Here is a 17,869-nt window from a genome sequence, read left to right on the forward strand (position 1 = left end):
CCCCAGGTGTGTCTTATGCCCTCTGATGTTTGAAGAACACTGTTGTATACCATTCTGTTCTTTCCCCTGCACTTTTCACAGTCATGCAGTGAGTTAGAAGGAGAGAGTATCGTGATTTTAGACATTTTCACCAAGTAGAGAGTTGATTTGTTCCTTTAAGGCTGGACAGGATTTGGATGGGTAGGCGTGAGCTGGGACAGAGTTCCAGCGAGATAAGATGGTTTATGCAAAGAAAAAAAAAAAGCAAATGTGAGCAGAGATTAGACAGCTTTTTCTGAAGTCAAGGCTTCATGAAGGGGAGTAGTAGTGATAAAGCTGGAAAAACCCTGAAGAAGCAGCCAAGGTATTTTCTTGGGAGTGCAGTGTTTTCTCTAACTTGTTCATGATGAAATTTTGATATATTTCATTCCGTCATCCCCAAAAGAAACAATTTTTAAGAAAGAAAATGACTCTACCTTTGACACGCATTATAACAATCACAACTACCAGCCCATCTGCCCATGAGAAAACCAAGCTGTTGAAATAAATTCGATCTGCCGTTGCCAAATCTTTGTTATTATTTATTTGCTGCTTGTTCACTCAGTTTGTCATCTGCTAATGCTAGCAGATAAAAGTTTGGATCCTGACTAGGATGGAAAAACAAATATGGGGGGGGGGACCTTACAAACTGAGGAAACTCTACCCATTACATACTCTTTTCTCTATGCATTGGGAAAAGGTCAAGGTTATTTGATATGCGGGCAGACCACCTTAGTTCAGCCCATGGAACATCAGACTTCCTGGGGAATGTGGATTAAGTCCCACTGTGAACCGTGGGAAGCAAGGCCCCCAAAGGATCAATGTGAGCTTTTAGGCTGATTACTCTGGTAACTGTATACGTGATGGGTTGTGGAAGGGAGCAACCAAAGACAGGAAGACCAGTTAGGAGATTACAGCAGTAAACAGCAGTAATCCAGACGTGAGATGGAGTAACAGGACCTTCTATTTACACTGCTTTATGTTATAGACATTCTTTTCACAGGCAAGTCCTTACAACGATTATGTGAGGAAGTGTCATTTAAAAAAAAAGTGAAAGTTTAATTTAAAAGGTGGCTATTTGAGAGAGATTAAAAAAACAAAAACAAAAACAGAACTTGGTGAGTGGTAGGGTGGTGGGGAAAGAGGCAGAAGGGAAGGGAGGAATCAAAGATGATCCCAAACTTTTTGACCTTGGACACTTGGCTGCTATTGAACAGAAGCCTAGAGAAAAAGCTAATGGGGAGGAGGGGAGTTATAACAATAAATTTTCTTTTTCTTTTTCTTTTGAAATAATTTCAAACTTAGAGAAAAGGTATACCAAAAGAATAGTATAAAATAACTACCACATTCCCTTTGCCCAGATTCACTCAACTTCCACTTTTTGTCTCAAAAACGCCTTTTTTAGCAAAACGATCCAACACAGAATTACACAGTGCACTCAGCCGTCACGTCTGTCAAATCTCTTTCCATCTAGAGAAACCGTGATATTCCTTTAATTTAAAGGCCATGAGTTTTTAGGATATTACAGGCCATTTTGTAGGCTTGTCTCTCAGTGTAGCTTTGTCCAGTGTTTCCTCATGATTAGACCCAGGTGACGCATCTCTGACCGGACTGTCACAGAAGTGACCCTGTTCTCACTGGCATCAGGCAAAGAGATTATCTCATTACTTGTGGTGTTAACTTTCACGATGTGATTAAGACTGTATCTACCAGTTTTCTCCATGGTGTGAAGTGACTCGTCCCTCCCAATCTAATTACTGAAAACTCACTGTGCAGAGATGCTTCGAAAGCGTGCTGGCAAGTCTGGCTGCCGAACAGTACCACCTGCGTAGTTGTACTGGGTCCTGCACTTAGAAGGGTCCCAGGTTTGGTTTACTTTTTTGTTCAGTTCCCAGAAAGGAGGAGGGAAGGAAGGGGCAAAGAGGCATACATTCAATTTTTGACTTGTAACATTTGAGTGGCCAGAATATCTAAGGGTTAGCAAAGCATGAGTAGGGCTTGGGAGGGAAATCCCGTCTGGAGATAAAGGCTGGGGCAACACGCGCACAAAGGTGGTGCCTGACGCGGGGAGAATAATCTCTCCAAGGAAATTAGAAATAGAGGAACTGAGGACCTAACCTTTGGGGACAGGCACCGATGCGGTATAGAAGGAGAAAGGAGGCCAGCAAATGACCTAGACGAAGGCATCAAAGAGGGAGGGAAATCCAATGGTGCAGCGTTACAGAAACCAAAGGAATAGAGGGTTTTAGAAGGGAAAGAGTACTCAGCCATGTTAGCACTGCAAAGAAGTTAAAGGAGACCGCTGACCAGGGAAAGAGCCCTAGTTCTCAAAACTAGGTACAGTAAGGAGATTGTTCTTGTATGCATTCTACACACATTGGTGGGCGGCGGGGCGGGAGGGTGATTAGGGCTTAGGTTTGAGGATAGAAAGAGTGCTGGCAAGGTCGGCTTCCTCGGTGGACAACTCTAAGGCTGTGCGCTTTGAAGAATTGCAGGCTTGGTTTAATGATCTCGAAATTCTTAATTTCTGGGCAAGAGGTCCTGCATTTTCGTTTTGCACGGGACCCGGCAAATTACATAGCTGGTCCTGAGTGGCGGAGCAAGTGTGTTTAAACTATTCTTGCCTTTGGGAATATTTGTCGGTGACAGAGAGAGGGCAGTATCTTGTCCCGAGGGGAAAAGCGCAGGTGAAATTCCTCTTAGCCTTGGCCATGTGTGTTGGCAGTGGGTACTAGACGGTGGGAGGAGATCATCGAAGCTGGGGAGTGCGGGTGGATTTACCGAAGGGGTGAACGGTGGGTTCAAGGCCTTAGGGGCGGCAGACTTAGCCTTGCACAGGCGTTGGGATTGGAGGAATGTCGAGACAGAAAGACAGCCGAGGCCATGAAAGTGAGGGGACAGGCCAAAGACAAGCCAAGCGCCGATTTGGGGCCTTGGACTGAGCCGGCCTCAACGATCGGGCTGGTGCAGAGCTCGCAGGGCCCGACCCCCGGGAGCGCGCGGGAAGAGGCCGGCCACCCCGGCGCAGAAACGCGCGCGCCGCCAGGCGACGCGATTCCCCTCCGCGGGCGGAGCACGACTCGGGGACAAAGGGGCCGCGGGGCAGGCCAAGCGTCGGGGCTGTGGGGCGGCCCGGCCGGCCTGGCCGGCCCCTTGCTCCCTCCCCGCGTCCCCGCCGCTCTCCCCGCCCGCCGGCCGCGCGCCCGGGGCGGTGCAGGAAGGCCTCCGTGGGCCCGGGCACGTCCGCGCCGCCGCCCTCCCGGCCCCGCGCGCCCGGAGGCTGAGCTGGCGGGGAGGGGCCTCGCGCTGCCTCCGGGCCCGGGCGCTTCCGCCGGCCGCTGCCTGGGCTCGGGCGCCGGGCCCGGGGGGGGGGGGGGCCCGCCGGTTGCAGGGGGGAGGGGCGGGCGGGCCCTGTGGCAGCCGTCGCCCCGCGCGGCCAGGGCGCGTCCCGGGCGGACGAGCCCGGGCGCACGAAGCGGACCGGCCCGAGCGGCGCTGGCGGGACGTGCAGACGCCCGCCCTCCCCCACGCCGCCTCCCCACTTCGCCGTGGCCTCTCGAATCTTCCTTCCAGCCTCCCGGAGCTCGGGTGGGTGCCTGTGGGGCCCTGCGGAGGCTTCAGCAGTTTCAAAAGGGAGGAGATTAACCTGACTCAAAGAATTGGGAAGGAAACAGAGGATATTTGAGGTCGGTTTCAACCTCGGCCTGCCACCGTATAATCAAAGTAATACGTGTTTACTGTAGAAACTGTGGCAAGTACAGAAAAGTGTGACTAATTAGACCAAAAAGAAAAGAAAAAGCACCCGTGATGCCACTACCCGCAAACACTCGACGTGCTGGGGTATCGCTTCACATGTGGCTGTGTGTGTACTTTTCTTTTGTAGCTGATAATTCCGTGCAAATTATTTGATATCTTGCTTTTTTGTGCTTAATAGCTTATAAACATTTCCCATTTTTTGAACACATCATTTGTTGTGGTTCTATGCTAACCTTCTATAGGTATACCAAAATGTAACCATTTTCATTTTTTAAAGGTCCAAAGGAAAAAAATATTTTAAAATACATATTTAAAAGTTCTTAATTCTTAATATTAAACTGTTCTCCACGAAGACTGTACTAATTTATATTTCTAGTCGCGCTGAATGAATGGCCAGCCTTACCCTACCCATGAATATTGGTCAGAGAAAGACACCAGGGCCTTGAATAGGTAACCCCGTTTCTCCTTCTAGGCACCAGACCTCTACCCTACCTGCCTCTTTTCAATAAAAATGTAGAGAAAAACCAGAGCCTTTTGGATTCAGACATTCGGGCTACTGGGGGCTTTGGCCAGTTCTTGTTTATCAGTTTCTCCGTTGTTTTCTATCCCCAAAAGGTTAGAAAGGATGCCACCCAAACAGTGTCTTAAAGATGGATGAGGTGTGCCTCCAGGTGAGCTTTCTTGAGTGTGTTTTCTCAGAATGTCAGGCTAATAGATGCCCTGGTCCCATGGGGTCAGGCCAATAAGAAGTCAAAGCTCAGGGGTTAAATAAATATTCCCATTAAGAATTCTCTGGTTCTCTAGAGAAACAACCTAAATACCAGGAGAGGGAGGTGTGCCTAAAGATGATGTGAATAGATACAGATATAGATATATAGATAAATATTACATATATACTATATATGTACAATTCAACCTTGAGGGCATTATGCTAGGCGGGATAGGTCAGAGAAAGACAAATACTGTATAATATCACTTATATGTGAAATCTAAAAAAGTTGAACCTGTAAAACAGAGTAGAGTGGTGGTTACCAGGGGCGGGGACCGGTGCAGGAGGTGAGTAGCAGAGATGTGTAAGGATACATAGTTACAACTGGTAGATGAGTAAGTCCTAGAGATCTAATGCTCAGTGCAGTGATTACAGACAACAATACTTGTTAAGAGACTAAATCCTAATTCTTCCCACCACAAAAATGATAATTTTGTGATGGAAGTACTAGCCAATGCTACAATTGCAATCATATTGCAATATGTAAATGTATCAAATCAACGTGTTGTACATTTTAAACTTACACAATGTTATATGTCAAATATCTTTCAACTAAAAAAATAAGTCCCATAGAGCTAAAGCCTTAGAGAATAAAATAAATTAGAAAAGAAGCAACATTGTGCATACAAATAACCTCACTCTCACCTCATCCCACAAACAATTAAAATTTAAATGGACAAGTGCTATAATAAAGGTAAAGGCAAAATGCCGAGAGAGGGGTAAAAAAAGAATCTCTTGGAAAACTGAGTGCCTCTCCATTCAGGACTGCCTGGCAAGACTTTTTGGAGCTTCGGCATTGTGTTATAAGAATAAATAACCAGCTTGCATGCTCTGAGTGTTAGGTCATCATCACCCTTTGAGGAAGGTAGTATTATGGCCCTCATTTTACGGATGAAGTCAGAGTGGTTCGTCTGATTCCTTGATACCCTGTAACTGGTAGCATGTGTTGCTTTCTCTCTTCTGCCTTTGTACCAGTGGAGAGAGTGAATCCAAACAAGATCTGCACTTTTTCTTAAATTCTAAACTCGTATGTACTGTGTCAACCCAATCATAGCCCTGATGGGATCAAAACATAAAGCAGCAGCAACCACTTTTCATGTTGACTTCTATTTGGCTGCTAATCCATCATCACGTGATTTTACTGTACTCTGTCCATTAAGCTGGCCTCCTAGCCCCATAAATTCAGCTCATTCCTGCTGCACCTAGAGCCTCCTGTTCTGCCCTCATCTTTGAAGTTAGTTATATTCATGTATTTCCCTTGCATCTCCCATCTGGGCCACTGGCCTGGTGATGTTTTTAAAGACCACTTTATTCTTTCCAGAGTGGACTTATTTGGGGATTCCTTAAGACTATTAACCATTCTCTTAGCATCACTAAATCACAGTGTGATTGAATTTTCAAGCTAGAAGGGACCTTATCCATTGTCTACTTATCATTGTAAAGAGAAGGTGCTCTGGTCAGTCTGCTAGCTGAGTCACCAAGGCCAAGACACCGGTGTCCAGTGTTTCCTGCAGCCTCTGCTCACTGGCTGTTCCCGTGGCTCTGGGCTCTCCTCTGTTAGCTTCACCGTCAGAGCAGGTGACCACCAGGTGTGCCCTTAGATTGAGCAGAGGCCTCTGTCTTTCAGGTACTCGGGATTGTTTAGCCAATCCTGAATTCTTGAGAAATGTGGATTTTGCCTAGATTAACTCAGCAAAATATCCTGATAAGCTGCCTTTTTAACAGGTCTGCACTGGCCAAGCGTCTGACCCTCCCAGTGTCACAGGGAGAAGAGCAGGTACCAAGGAGAACCTGTCAAAAATCCTACCATAGCGTAAACAGAAGGAATGGCACCTCCGTCCTCTTGGCCCAAGTCTTAAGCTTCCTTAGAGCTGGCAAGAGCTTTCTTTTATTTTGTTTTTCAAATGACTGAAAATTGATTTCAATACCTTACCACAAACATACAGCATACTGACACCTTTACAATTCATTGTTAGGGTTTGTTTCTTGTTTTTTAATTTGAATAGCATCATTTGTGTTGTATTTTTGTGCAATTTATATAATTCTTCAATTTGCTTTCCTCTCTTTTTGTAAGTATAATATATATATATAGAGAGAGAGAGAGATGTAAATATCAAAAGTGTACATTTTGATGTGTTTTCCCAAATGGAACACACCCAGTTACTTGCATTCAGACCCACTTCCATCACTCCACAAGCCCCCCTGCACAGAGCTTTTTGTTGTTGTTCTTTCTTCTGTCTTTTCATAAACTTGCCTGATGTGAAAATGGATTTTTATTTGATTTAAAGATGGCACATTCCCCAGCTTCCTAGCACATAGAATGTGTCCAGTAGAACTCTTTCTTTCCTTCCTACTCTTATGAGGCCAACTTAAAAATCAAGTTCATCAAAAACTTGGGCTTCTCAGGAGAAAGCTTGAGGGTAGATTCATAGATTCACACATATTTAAAGCTGGAAGAGACTTTGGAAAGAAGAAGTGATGGTCAAGGTGTTGGACCTCCCAAGTGGCAGATCTGGAACTGGAGCCCAGGCCTCCCAACAAACCACCATTCTCCCCTGCATTGCTAATGTCATGTAAATTGCCACAGCCGAGAGTGGAGAGCCAGCAGGAAGAGCAACTTCTGGAGGATATCCTGGGATTGGCTGAGTGATAACACTCTGGCGGACCTTGAACAAGGGTACTGGTGGTTCCCTCTCTTCTGTTCTATCAGAGAGAACTCTTCTGCCCTCTGGTTGCTTCCTGAAATAGTCTCTAACATGGTCCTTAATCCTATGGTTCCCAAATGGTGTGCCAAGTCACCCCAGGGTGCTGCAGAAAATTCACCAGGGCACCTTGGGATATTTTAAATTGTTAAAGGAAACACAGTGCTGTGTAACATCAGTTACACATTGCATGCATTACTAGTTAAAGGAAATCCACAATTTCAACATAAAATTGCATTACATTCCTTTCAGTGCCATCCTGTCTTTAGGGAGTTGGGTTTCTCGTGGATGCTGTGTTAAAGAGATGATTGGTGGGGAAAAGGAAATGAGGGTGGCTGTGGACAATCTGATTCCAAGGTTTGAGAAGTTTGCAGTGCACTTCATTAGAAAGTCATTGTAGTTATTTAAGAATAATATAAAAATGTCAGTTTCTTTCAATTTATGTGCGTTACTTTTGAGGGGGGAGGTAATTGGGTTCATTTATTTATTTGTATTTATTATTATTATTATTTTAAATGGAGGTACTGGGGGTTGAACCCAGAACCTCGTGCATGCTAAGCACACACTCTATCACTGAGCTATATACCCTCTCCTCAGCGTGCATTATTTTTGCCAATAACCACTAACTTGTTAGAACATAAATACTTACTAAATTTTTGTTTGTGCCTAACTGCTTGATAAATGGACCCAGTAGGTATTTCTTTTGGCCTGGGTTCTCTGTGAACCTTGGCCTTAGGTGTAAGGCCAGGTGAGATCAGGCTCTTTAAGTTATTTCAGCACCTCTGGTACTATGCGTCAACTGGACATTTAGCTGGTAGGCCAGAGTCTAGGATGATTTTATTCAGACAAGGAAATTAAGTCTCAGAAAGTAACTTGATGAAGGTCATCCAGATGGGGCAAATCCAGGTTTTATGGAGCCTGAAGCTTATACAATTGTTGGAACCCTCTACAGACAATAATGCACAATTAGGGATTCACAGTTGGGCAGAGGGCTTCCCAGGAGCTTATGCAAGGACGGGTCCTGGTGCTTAAGATTCATTAGCTTCACAGCAAATCTGCCTCGGTCACCACCTAGTAAGGGGTGGAATGGAATCAGCTTTGTCTGCCTCTAAAGACACAAAATGGAAATTTCCTTCTAAAGATAAGAACAGAAAACCAGGGATGAGAAAGCACTCCTGGAAATGTGAGCCTAGCTGGTCATCTCCACACTTGACCTTAAGAAGGAACCTGAGAGTGGGAACACAATTCCTGTATCTTCTCATTGGAAAGGGCTTCGGCATCGAAGCTGAGTCTGAATTCCAGCTTCACCACTTCCTGGCTCTGTGATCTGGGCAAGTCACTTACCATCTCTGGTGTTCCTGGAGGAATGAAACCCACAGCCCACAAGACTGAGGGTTACATGAGATATCACAGATGAAAGTGCCTGGTCTAGTGCAGGCACACAAATCTTTCAATCTCCCTCTCTTTCCTCTGCTCCCACACAGATATCATATGTATTTGGAGACAAAGTAAATATAGACAAGCTGGTTGGTAGAGTTTCCTTCGTGTGTGGGTAAATTAAGTAAATGCACATATATGGCCAGCAACCGTCTACAAAAGATGCAAATCAGACCAAGTTGGCAGATATTTGCCTGGTGTCTTGTCTTGGTGCAGCGCCTAGCTCAATGTCTATTTTCAGGGGTTCCCAATTATCCACAGACTAAGGTATCCTGGTATTTGAAATTTCCCCAGATCTCAGCTTAACCCTCTTAACATTTTGTTTTTTTCCCTAGTACAACCCAACCCAAACCTCTCTTCTAACCAGACTGGTTTCTTCACTGACCTTTAAATATCTACCCTGGCCTCAGGGAAGGCCAGGAATTGTGTCTCCTTTCCACAGTCCTGAATCCTGCCCATCCTTAGGACGAGTTCAAGCCCTCTCCTGCAGTGAGCATTATTCTTCCTGATCCCAGGCCCTGGGGATTCTAGCCCTCTCAGCTTCTACCACTCCCCCATTTGTACCCTGCATTCAGACCTTAACCACACACTGCCTTATTTTGTTCTGTAGTTCTTAGGGAGGTTATTTTTCCTTCCAATTGCGTTGTAAGTTCAGTGCAATGTCAGGGAAATAACATCAGACCAGAAGCAGAGACTTGGCTTCTGTTTCTGACTCACTGTTTAACCCCAGGGCAAATTAACTCTGACGTGAAGGGGGTTGGATAGGGAAACTCTGAGATCCTTTTTCTAAAAATGAAGACCTTCTGCACAAGGCCCAGCTCAATGACTTGTATATTATAATTTCACTAAAAAAAAACAAAAAAACAACATTCAAACATTTGTTGATCACTTATTCCCAAAGCACTGAGCTGGGTGCTAAAAGATAAAAAAAGAGAACAAAGCACAGAGCTTACTCTCAGGAAACTTTCAAGGGAGGACCAGATGCAGGTACTCACTTGTGGAATTTATTCAGTGAGGAGTCAGGAGCTAGAAGGTCAGGAACTGGTGGAGTATCTATCTGACATTCTGGCTGGTAGTGGCTTTTGTCTCCCCACTGCACTGTTTGGATCTCATCTCTGAATCCCACCTGTCTCCCTGTATGATCCCCCACCATGCACAGCCTGGAAGGGCATTGCTCAGAAGCTCCCTGCCTCTGTCCTCACTCTGCACACATCCTGTTCCACTTGGCTTAGAAGTCAGCTGTGCTGCAGTCAACCTGGGGAGGCCCCAGCCAGCATGGCTCCCCTGCCTCTGCCCTTCCAGTCACTATCTGCTGGAGCCTGAAGCCAGTCTTCTAAAGCTGAGCCTGGCCTGATAGATTAATCTGGCTGCAATATAGGGAGGGAGGCATCAGGAAAGAGGGATAGGACATAAAGAAACCCAGCATGGTGGCTAGCCCAGAGTGATTTTTTGATGGCTTTAATATATGTTGATTGTCTTAACCACTTTACTTCTATTCACTCATTTAATCCTCACAACGTCTCTGCGAGGCAGGTAGTGTCATTATCCTCGATTTACAAAGGAGGAACTGGAGGCAGTGAGAAGTCAAATGACTTGCCCAGGATACCTAGTAGGTGGCAGGGCTAGAATGCGAATCCTGGCCACCAGGCTCCACTTCCACTTTCCCAGCCTCTAGGTGTAACTGCCTCTTGGTAAAGGTTTTCTTTTCTGCCAGCTCTGATCTATTTCCTGGAGCTACCTTGAGACAGACAGAAGGTAGAGGGCAGATACATTTTTCCGGGGGGTTAAGATCTGGACGGTGTTTAAGTGATAACCAAGGCTGGAACTACCGGTTCAGGGTAGTCAGTTTGACCCTGAATTGCAGGAAAGGATCTGGGTAGAGAGAAGGCCCTGGCAACAGGAGGTCTGGTCTTAGTTCCAGGTCTAGGAAATCCGTTCACCTTTTAGAACCTCGTTTCCCCGCCTTCAAAGTAAGAGAAAAGGAAGGGTGCTGGGTCGGGTGAGCTCGTGGGTCCCTCCAACGTTCCGATTACGGGGAAGTAATGAATGAAGAGGTGTGGGAAGACGGTACAATACGGGTCTGTGTGCAGGAGGACGTCTCTGCGGGTGGAGGCAGGAAGGCGGTGTGTTTATGCAGCAGGGGGCTGGGAGGCTGCAGGGTTCTGTGGACCGGGCCGGAAACTTCACAGGCTCCGCAGCGTGGGGACTTGCGGGCGAGGGGTCGGGGGCGAGCCCCATGGCCGGGCTGCGCGAGGAGGAACAGCAACAGCGGCAAAGTCGCTGGGAGGCCTAGCGCAGCGCTCGCCGGGCGAGGGGCCAGAACGGGGCCCCAGCCGGCCCGGAGGAGGGGCAGGCGGCTGGCGGCGGGCCGCGGCCCGGGCGGGCTCGGGGGAGTGAGGGAGGCGAGGCCAGGCCCGCCCCGCCCTCCCGGCCGCAGCCGCCAGCCAGGGCCCGCGCAGGCTCCGCCCACAACACGAGTCACGTGTGCGCCACGCACCCTCCCTCCGGCGCGAGTTGGGGGCACGCGGGCGGGGCGCGGGGGTCCCGAGGGAGGAGGCTCGGGGCGGGCTGGGGACTGGGCCCGCTGCCCGGACCCGGCCGGGGCCGGCGGACGCCGCACGCCGCGAGCTGGGGGAGGAGGGCGGACGGCGCGGGGCGGGGCCTGTCGCGAAGGGCGGGGCCTGTTGCTGGGGCTGGCGCAGGAAACGGGGAGAGGGGGCCGGTCCTACTGGCTGCCTGTCGGGCTGCTTGTTTACTCCTGGCGGGGGAGCTTTAACCCGAAGGGCGGGAGGGCGGCCGGGAAAATGCGGGGCTGGATTTACGAGCCGCCGGAGCGGGAGCGGGGCGGAGGAGGGGCGGAAGGCGGGACTGCAGCGAGGGTGCCAAGGCCGCTGTGTTCCTGGAAGGGTCTAGCTAAAGACGCCCAGGACTTTTTTTTTTTTTTTTTTTTTTTTTTTTTGGTGTGTGTGTTTTGAAAGTCCTAGCTTGTTCGGTGTCCGCCACCTCCCGCCCCCCTCTCCCCGCCTCTTCTCTACACACACACACACACACACACACACGCACAAGCACAAGCACACACTCACTAGTTGGTGGAGGCCGCAATCCTTTGCAGCTCTAAAATTCCTTGAACCGAGAGTGGGCTCCCCGGAGGAGAAGGGCTGTGCGGACGTGCTTCTAGGATGCCTGCCTTACGGGATGGATGTCTGCGTGTGTGTTGTCCCGGAGCGAGTCTCTGCCACTTTTCTTAATCCAGGAAATGATTCAGTTGCAGTATCGTCACATATTTTGCGTGTCTGCGTGTGGCTACAGTTACACAAATAAGTTAATTTTACTTTATATTCTCGGCACTCTAGCCGCTTGAACTTCATTTTTCCAATTTGTATGATAGATTAAAAAGCTTTTTGTAAAATGTAAATTGCTCCATAAATGTTTTCGTATAAAAATAGAGGACGGCGGGCACTGTTGCTATGCCTTCCTCAATTAAGTCGGTTTTCCATTATCTGAAAGATCACCTGGTACCACTCAGAGATACTGTAACATATACTTTAATATTGTTCTAGTAATACCGTGTAACTATTTTACACCCGAGGAATGGAGGCTCAGCAAGACGAAGTGGCTTTTGAGAAATTACCCAGCTGTTAAAAGCACAGAAACATGCGTCCTGGGACTCCCAAATGCTGTCCTTCTTTCCCTCCCTCCCATTGGTGTATTGGAGCCGAGGCATGTGGTTTCTCTGTCGGGCAGTCATTCCTTTGAGACATCAGTCCTCTTTTCCCTGTAATTTTATTTAGGCTCAAAATCACAGTAACTCATCCCTCTGGCAATAGTAGTCCAAAGCAGGGCATTTTAACTAAGCAGAATCAATTAGAGTCTTTCCCTGGAACTAATATGTGAATACGAAGAGGGAAAATTTTGTCCTCTGCTAGTGTTGCTAAATTGGGATGTCATAGTTGGTAGTTGCCAGCAACAGGCTTTCCAAGTGTATGAAGGAAGCTCTTTTTGGAGGGGTTGGCAGGGGTGGGGGGAGGAGCTCTGTTGAAGTAAGAAAGAAGGGGCTGATAAGAGGGAGTAAGCAGAAACGAGAGATTTAGAGCACAAACCCTGACAACTTTGTCTAAACCTGGGGTCTGGCTATGTCTATGGCCAGTACAAACTCCTGGATTTCCCAGCTAAGTAAGCCAACAAATTCATTTTTTTTGCTTAAGCTAGCATGAATTGAGTTCCTGTCACTTGTCTCTAAAGAGAGGCCTGACTAATAAGTTTGGCACAGTATTATTTATTTATCTCTTAGAAAATAATGGAAGTTGGGTGCTGGCCACAACTATCACTTCTTAAGTATTCTGGTTCCCATGAGTCATACCAAGTTTGAGTCCCATAGATAGGGGTAGACAGAAGAAAATGTAATTCTTCCTTAATATTATTGTACAATAAATAAGACACAAGCCAATAAACCCAAATTAGAAGTCGGGGAGATAACATTTAACCTTGGGCCATTGTGGCAGTCTGAATCATGAAGAGGATAAGACTGAGATTTTTGAGATGAGATTCTTAGAAGGCTTTGAGTGAAATGGTAAAGAATGTGGCTTCAGTAACAACCACTCTATCAGCTGGTTCAGGCTGAAGCATGGGAAGGGGAGGGGTCAGTTTTAGAGAAGCAATGAAAAAGACAAGATAACTGAACCACAAGAGGCAGGGGTCTTAGGAATCACAGGATCTTAGATACAGATGGAGTCCCTGACAGAAGAGTCTCTTCTTCCTCCTAAACAATTCTGGTGATGAAAAGCTAGGTAGGTCACTGAGCAAAAGGTGGCCAGTGGTCCAAGGAGAGCAGGGAAGGATGGTCCTTCACATCCTCTGTCAGCTACTCTAAGGGTCTGGAGATAAAATCCTAGCGGCACCAGAGAGATTGGAACTGGTCTGATACTGCCGTCATGAGAAGAAGAAAAGAAAAAAAATTAAATGTAAATGTATACAATACCAATCCGTTGCCACTCCCTGACTTCCAGCAGGAGGATTCTTGGCTAGCCCGGTCAGCTGCTAGTTCTTTGACAAAGTTAAGAGACAGAAGTCAGGCACAGGCTATTTTTCCACTTGAGGAAGGAGGAGAAAGAGAGGAAAGGGTAGTAAGGAGACCAGGAGAATGAGGTTGAGGGCAGTGGAAGAGAAGGAGGAGAAAGGGAGAAAAACAGCTGTGATGGGGTTCGAATTTGGGGGGACAGAAGTTTGAAAAGAGGATTTTTGGAAGCTTTGTTGTGTGTGGTGAGATGAAATTCCTCCTTGGTTCCTCCTAAAGAAGATGTTAACAAAGACTTACATTACTTTTTGAGACTTCCTTGAATTGAATTTGTTTTTCTCCTGGCTGTGTCACCCAGACCTCATGAGTCTGCTAACAGCATTTCCACACCCCCCGCTCCAGTTAACTGAAGATGCTGTAGCATCTCACCTCCTGCATCTTTCCCAATGCACAGAAGAAATCAGAGTAACAATGATAACTTCCGTTTATCAAGTGGTGGGTTAGCATGTTGGCTATGGGGCCAGCGGATGCTAAAGTACATGATAGAAATGATTTTCCTGCCGTTTTGACTCTTAGTATCATCAAGTTATTAGCTAGTGAATTTCAAAGCTCTTTGGGTGATTAGTTTGGATTGGGAGGTAATCCATGAAGGAAGAAGAGAAATACCAGAAGAATAATAGCCCAGGATGATCTGGGAGTGGATAGAAGTCTGGTTCTTATATATGGCAGATCTCACTCCCATGTTGGGGTGGGAAATGACTGAAAACCCAGTTGCTAGACATTTCTTTTGCCCTCAGGAGTCATTTAAAGCTTGTCAGGGGTGATCTGAGAGGCAATCAATTATACTGTCAGATGGAGAAGGTTGGGTTTTGGTGATTCAACAGTTTATAGTGAGAAGGTTGTGCGTGGCCATGTCTAAAACAAATGTTGGAAAGTCAGAGTGCTCCCAGGTGGATAATACAAAAGGGTAATTGAACAGGATTTTCTTAATTCACAGGATTTCTCCTCTAATGTATTATAAGGATTATGAAGGCAGGATGTGGTCTAAAGCTAGGTGAATTGTAGGTTAAGAGAATCAGTATGGTGAGTATATGGCTATATTATCAAGGTAAGATTATAGGTTTCCTGGGCACATGTTTGATTGACTTTTTTTCAGAAAGCCAAAGGTCAGGAAGGTTCACTCTTTTCATCTAAGTTCATTTAGGCAGGTCTGTGGAAAGAAGAGAAACTTTTTGTTGGTAAATGATTTCAACTCGGAAAAATTAAATTTGAAGGAGAATCTAAGTTTCAGACCTTGATATCTATACCCAAACACCAGAGGGAATTCAATAGTGTGCATCAACCCCCTTTTGCCTCTAGTGTCTTATAGGCGGGTCTTGTGAAGTTGCATTTCCCACTGGGTAGTGATGGAGGCCAGCCTGTGATGGAGGTAAAGAAACTGTGCTGACTGCACGTACAGTAAGATGTCTGATACAATTAGGGAGCAGTGGCTGCTCTTCCATTCAGAAGAGCCAGAAATGGTCATAAAATGATTGGCAGCCATTAAAATGCTTTTTAGAAAGAAGCATTTATATTTGAGTTTTGGTCTGATTGGCTTATGGGTTCGTGGACTTAAATAATTTTTTTTTTTTCCATTCTGTTTGTCAAGAAGTCATTCAGTTAATCACCCTCAATCCTGGGCAATGGTTAGTTAGCACATCACTGGCTTGGCTGGGTAGAGATTGTCAGTATTTCCTAGTGTTTCATGGTGCTGTCATCCCACGGTATGTATGGTGGGTGCAGATCGTCCTGTGCCCTTTGTTTGTTACTTGTCCAGAACTGTGGTACCCCTAGGTGCTCCTTCCCCCGTAGAGGAGTTAGACAGGGTCTGGGCCATTCTTGACCATCTGGGTGGTCTGGGTGGTGGCAGGCACACCTGTCTTGGGCAGGAGTTTGGTCTTGCAGGAGAAGGCAGAGTGGCAGAATGCTGCCATGGGGCTAGTGGACAACATGGCAGACATTTGATGGGATACAGTTTAACAGCTTGGCAAAATGGAACTCTGGTATGTTTTCCAGAGAAAAGGCCATCAGCCCCTTCTGTGGGAGACAGGGGCGGGGGGTGGGGGTGGGCAGAGCACTGCCGCCATGGGCGGGAAAATAAAAATAGAAGGCTTAAGAGCAAAATCACATGTCCAAAAACATGGGGCAGAAAAAGGCATTATTATTGTTGACCAGAACCCAAGAAACTAAAATAGGGGGTGGCATGGACGTGCATTGACAACACCCACTTTTCTGGCACTTCTTTGCTTCTTGCTGGTTGTCCTGCCTTTGCTGGAGCTCTTGTTTATTTCTTTGGCTGGCCTCCAATCTGTTTTCCTAGCAACATTTGTCATCTGGGTTGGGGGGATGACTTCCCCTACCCCACCCCCACCCCCACTGGGTATAGCTTGGTCCTCTTTTCACCTTCACAGTCTAAGTTTTCTTGTCCTTTTCCATCTTATTTACTGTTGCTTAACTCTTAAACAGCTCTGTGCTATCTCCCTTATGGGGCAGGAAAGCTGGAGGCTTCAACTCATTTTAAGGACTTTTTACAAAGGTTGGAGGCCGAACAGAGAAGGACTCCCAGTGATATTGGGAGCTGCTCCAAAAGTATCTGTTGAGTTGACCGAACTGGTATTTTCACCACGTGGTACTTTCCAGTACCTGGTATGTTTCAGCGTGAGAGGCATGTCTAGAGAGTCTGAAGCCTGTGCAGACATTCTTCCCTTGGCCTCTCATTCCTCTGGTCTCAGTTACTAGCACCTCCCTTGGGGCACAATGGAGGGTGAAGCTGCAGTCGGTTCCGCCTCAAATTGGTCCTGTTCTGGATTTTATCTTCCTGCCCTGAACAGTGAGATAAACATACTTTTAATCCCCATTTTTTATGTACTCACTAGAAAGCAGACAAGGTTGTTCCAGAATGGATTTCCTGTGTCATAGAAATCACAGAAGCATAAAAGGGAAAACCAGATGTGCACGGAGAGCCTGCCTGGGCTTACACATTCTTTCATACCCAGAGTCATAGGGCTTTATGATCTGTGTTCCCAAAGCCAGCTCAGTTTTTCCCCTTTTGAATACGTCCTCTTGCTCATAGTCCCAGTTTCAGAGCTCGGAAGAAGAAAGCAGGGACCTGGGCTTATGCATCGGGTGTATCTGTGGGTGTCTTCACACGTGCTGGGGCTTGTTTGCCGGAAAGTGTGGCTGTGCAGATCTAAGCTGCTATTCCAGGGATACCCTTAGCTTTGAATAACCTACGTGCAACCTATCAATCCTTTCTCTTCAATGAGATGCAAAGCCCACCTTCTCCAGGAAGGCCTTACAGATTGCATAGGTCAGAGAGAAGATGCCAGTTGCCCCAGGCATACCTGCAAACGACTTTCTCTTTAGAGTGCCTGCATCTTGTGCCTTTTAGAACGAAAAGCTTAAAATAGGTGCTGGGTCTGTTTTTGTCACTCGGATACACTGTGACTTTTCTTAGTCAAAAGAAAAGCATCAAGTATGCTACAAATGCACAATTTGCAGTATCATTCTTTTCAGTAGTATTCTTTTGAGGTCGTGATGTGGAATCTGTGTTTAGAACTCTGTATCCTAGGGGTAGTAGAAGTCCCTGGTCTAAGTGGATGAGAAGCAGGGTGGCGGGCAATTGGGCAGCCAGTATCCCGATGCCCTAATGTAGGAGAGCTAAACTCTGGATGGATGAGTGGGATTAAAGCAGGAGATACGAACCTACTCAGGGGTAGCTTTTTGGCAGTCAAACCAGAGCTTTGATTCATGATTATTTCTTGAATGCCCACTGTATGCTAGACACTGTTCTAGAAGCTGGGGACACACAGTAAAGAAAATTGCAGTCTGTACTATACTTGAATTTGTAGCCAAGTGGATGGAAACAGGCTGTCAGGTGGTGATAAGTGCTAAGAAGGGAAATAAAGCAGGGCCAAGGGGTGTTTGGGTGGTGCTGTTTTAGATAGGTTAGCGAGGGAATGTCTTTCTCATATGAGTGCTTTTGAACAGGGACCAGAATCAAGTGATAGAGCTGGCCATGTGGAGATCTGGAGGAAGACCATTCTGGCTTAAAGGAATAGGCTTGCAAAGGCTGCGCTGGAGTGGGTCTGAGGAGGAGCAAGGGGGCCAGTGGGGCTGGCACTGGGGGAGCCA

General features: G+C 46.7%; 1 protein-coding gene across 1 annotated transcript; it reads left to right on the forward strand.

Moving 5' to 3' along the window:
• The first annotated feature begins 1,796 nt into the window (after positions 1-1,796).
• On the forward strand, positions 1,797-7,683 carry LOC106729174 (translation initiation factor IF-2). Its single transcript, XM_032470839.1, has 4 exons — positions 1,797-1,815; positions 2,913-3,606; positions 4,390-4,445; positions 6,269-7,683. The coding sequence occupies exons 1-3, from the start codon at positions 1,797-1,799 to the stop codon at positions 4,430-4,432; spliced, it is 756 nt and encodes a 251-aa protein (XP_032326730.1). The 3' UTR covers positions 4,433-4,445; positions 6,269-7,683.
• The last annotated feature ends 10,186 nt before the right edge of the window (positions 7,684-17,869 follow it).

This window comes from Camelus ferus, chromosome 31 (assembly GCF_009834535.1).
Source record: "Camelus ferus isolate YT-003-E chromosome 31, BCGSAC_Cfer_1.0, whole genome shotgun sequence".
Taxonomy (NCBI): Eukaryota; Metazoa; Chordata; class Mammalia; order Artiodactyla; family Camelidae; genus Camelus; species Camelus ferus.